Source organism: Phocoena phocoena, chromosome 16, assembly GCF_963924675.1.
Source record: "Phocoena phocoena chromosome 16, mPhoPho1.1, whole genome shotgun sequence".
Lineage (NCBI taxonomy): Eukaryota > Metazoa > Chordata > Mammalia > Artiodactyla > Phocoenidae > Phocoena > Phocoena phocoena.
The window spans coordinates 51,134,876-51,137,985 of NC_089234.1; the positions used below are offsets into that span (position 1 = coordinate 51,134,876).

Below are 3,110 nucleotides of genomic sequence, written 5' to 3' on the forward strand. Positions count from 1 at the left end.
AATCAGAACTTGTGAGCTTTTAAACCCAGAGCTATAGTATGTGAAAATACTAGTGTCTGATAAAAAAGTAAACCAATAAAATTCCATATGTAAAATGGCCTAAATATCAGTAATAATTACATTCTGCATTTTTTTATCTAAAACTTCAAAGCCATCAACCTTTATCAGTGCTTCAAGTGAACAATCAAAACAGTCAGGTTTAAAACTAAATTTCTCTTCTCTCAATATGAAGGCATAGACAGAATAGACAGTAAAAATTATTTTGTCCAACATCCTGAGCCTACGGATGTGGAAACCATCTACAACATGATCTCATTATGTCATCATCGATTCACCTTCTTCACCAGTAGCATCTTGGGAAATGTGAAGGTCTTCAAGCATCTCAGCCAGACTAATTCGAGGTGCTCCTTCATCATCTGTGTCACCTTCCACAGGAATAGTTGAATCTCTATAAATGTTCACATTTTTTCTAATTGCCTCATCTTCTTCAAGATCTTCAAGGAAATCTTGGTATTGCCTTTCATCATCTGTATCCATGTTTTCTCTATCTCTTGCGAGCTCTTTCAGTTTCCAGTTTCTACGACGCTGACGTTTGGTACGGTCATAGCTCTTCTTGATTAACACCACATCTGGGACTCTATCTGATTTCATTTTGTTGACATGCTCATCATTTAAGTTACAGTTGGCCAAATCAAACCCCAACACCAGGTCTCCAGGATTTAGAAGATGTCCCAAATGAGTGCGACAAAAATACTGTTTATCTGTATTCATTTCAGATGTTTTCTGTACCCAGACTTCCCCGAGGGTATGCTTTTTTGATATCATTCCAGCACCTGCATTGCGTTTTAGATCTCGGACTATGCTGCATTCCATAACAATAAACTCCTCTAGCTGTTTGGGATGGCATAAACTATTGAAAGGGTGACTCCAAAAAGTGTTGCCATCAATATCGGCAACTTGTAGGGTATTTGGATCTATGAGATGGATGACGCTGGTTACTCGAATACACACACAAATCTGATTCATGTTTCCCAGGCTTTGTGCCAGTTTTGGAGACAGACAAACAACATTATCCTTGCATATTGGAACAATTTCCACAGAAAAAGTGCTTTTGTAATTGTATGTGTTACTATGGACATCCTGAGAGATCAGTCTCTGTGAGGCTTTGTATCTAGTGGGAACTGTACACTGAAGAAATTCTACCATCTTCTGAGCATGTTGTTTTGAGGAATAATAGAAATCCAGACCATCATGAATGTCTTTGATACGAAGTGTATTCTGGTACATGCCATATTTCAAAATCAACTGTTCCAGATAGTAGAAAGTTTTTTTGTGCAAAGTCTTTTGCCTGACTTGAACCACAGCCTTCCAGAAATCCTTAGCTTCCACTCTGTGGCAATCTCCACACATCTGGGGCTAAACTACATAATCCACCACAAACACTTGCTGAAGGATAGCACCATTCACCACCTCTTTCTGAATAGTTAGTTTAACCTTAAGTCTCTTAGAATGGGGCTCAGTCCAAACAAAGCTTGCATCTACAAGCCGTACCTTACTCAGAGGGGCTTTGATTTTTTTCAAACATAAAGCAAGAAGTTCCCTAGATTCTAATGCACATTGTACCCAAGTTCCTGGTGGCTGGAAATATCTCTGGCACTGTTTGCAGAAAGATACAGAGACTTGTTTCGGAATGCCTTGGCTGATATCTACTTTACTTCGCAGACAAGCCACACAAATATTGGCAGGATTTGGACTGATCGGGACACCGCAATCGCAGCACAAGATGTGTCCAGGTGTGTGCTTCACGGGTTCTGTCATATACTCCATTTTTCTGTATATCTTAGCGCCTCTGGGCCAGACTCTGGCCAGATGTGCCGAAAAACCGCAACAGGACCAGCTCCTACCGCCTAGTCAGCTGCCACCCCAGCTGACTCCAGTACACTCCGATCTTTAGTTTTTTAAGGAACCTCCATACTGTTCTCCATAGTGGCTATATTAATTTACATTACCACCAATAGTGCAAGAGGGTTCCCTTTTCTCCACACCCTCTCCAGCATTTATTGTTTGTAGATATTTTGATGATGGCCGTTCTGACCAGTATGAGGTGATACCGCACTGTGGTTTTGATTTGCATTTCCCTAATGATTAGTGATGTTGAGTATCCTTTCATGTGTTTGTTGGCAATCTGTATATCTTTTATGGAGAAATGTCTATTTAGGTCTTCTGCCCATTTTTCAATTGGGTTGTTTGCTTTTTTTGACATTGAGCTGCATGAGCTATTTGTAAATTTTGGATATTAATCCTCTGTCAGTTGCTTCATTTGCAAATATTTTCTCCCATTCTGAGGGTTGCCTTTTCATCTTGTTTATGGTTTCCTTTGCTGTGCAAAAGCTTTTAAGTTTCATTAGGTCCCATTTGTTTATATTTGTTTTTATTACTATTTCTCGAGGTGGGTCAGAAAGGATCTTGCTGTGATTTATGTCATACAGTGTTCTGCCTGTGTTTTCCTCTAAGAGATTAACAGTGTCTGGCCTTACATTTAGGTCCTTAATCCATTTTGAGTTTATTTTTGGGTATGGTGTTAGGGAGTGTTTTAATTTCATTCTTTAGGTGTAGCTGTCCAGTTTTCCCAGCACCACTTATTGAAGAGGCTGTCTTTTCTCCATTGTATATTCTTGCCTCCTTTATCAAAGATAAGGTGACCATATGTGCATGGGTTTATCTCTGGGCTTTCTATCCTGTTCCATTGATCTATACTTCTGTTTTTGTGCCAGCACCGTACTGTCTTGATTACTGTAGCTTTGTAGTATAGTCTGATGTCAGGGAGCCTGATCCATTTCTCTTTCTCAAGATTGCTTTGGCTATTTGGGGTCTTTTGTGTTTCCATACAAATTGTGAAATTTTTAGTTCTAGTTCTGTGAAAAATGCCATTGGTAGTTTCATAAGGATTGCATTAAATCTGTAGATTGCTTTTAATATTTTTTCTTTGTATTTAATTTTTGATAGTTTGAATAATATGTGTCTTGGGGTGTTTCTCCTTGGATTTATCCTGTATGGGATTCTCTGCACTCCTGGACTTGATTGACTATTTGCTTTCCCATATTAGGGAA

At 39.0% G+C, this 3,110-nt stretch overlaps 1 protein-coding gene across 1 annotated transcript; it reads right to left on the reverse strand.

Moving 5' to 3' along the window:
* Positions 1–315: 315 nt before the first annotated feature.
* On the reverse strand, positions 316–1,827 carry LOC136136576 (60S ribosomal export protein NMD3-like). Its single transcript, XM_065894786.1, is given in 1 exon segment — positions 316–1,827. A coding segment is annotated over 1 exon segment (1,512 nt).
* Between the last annotated feature and the right edge of the window lie 1,283 nt (positions 1,828–3,110).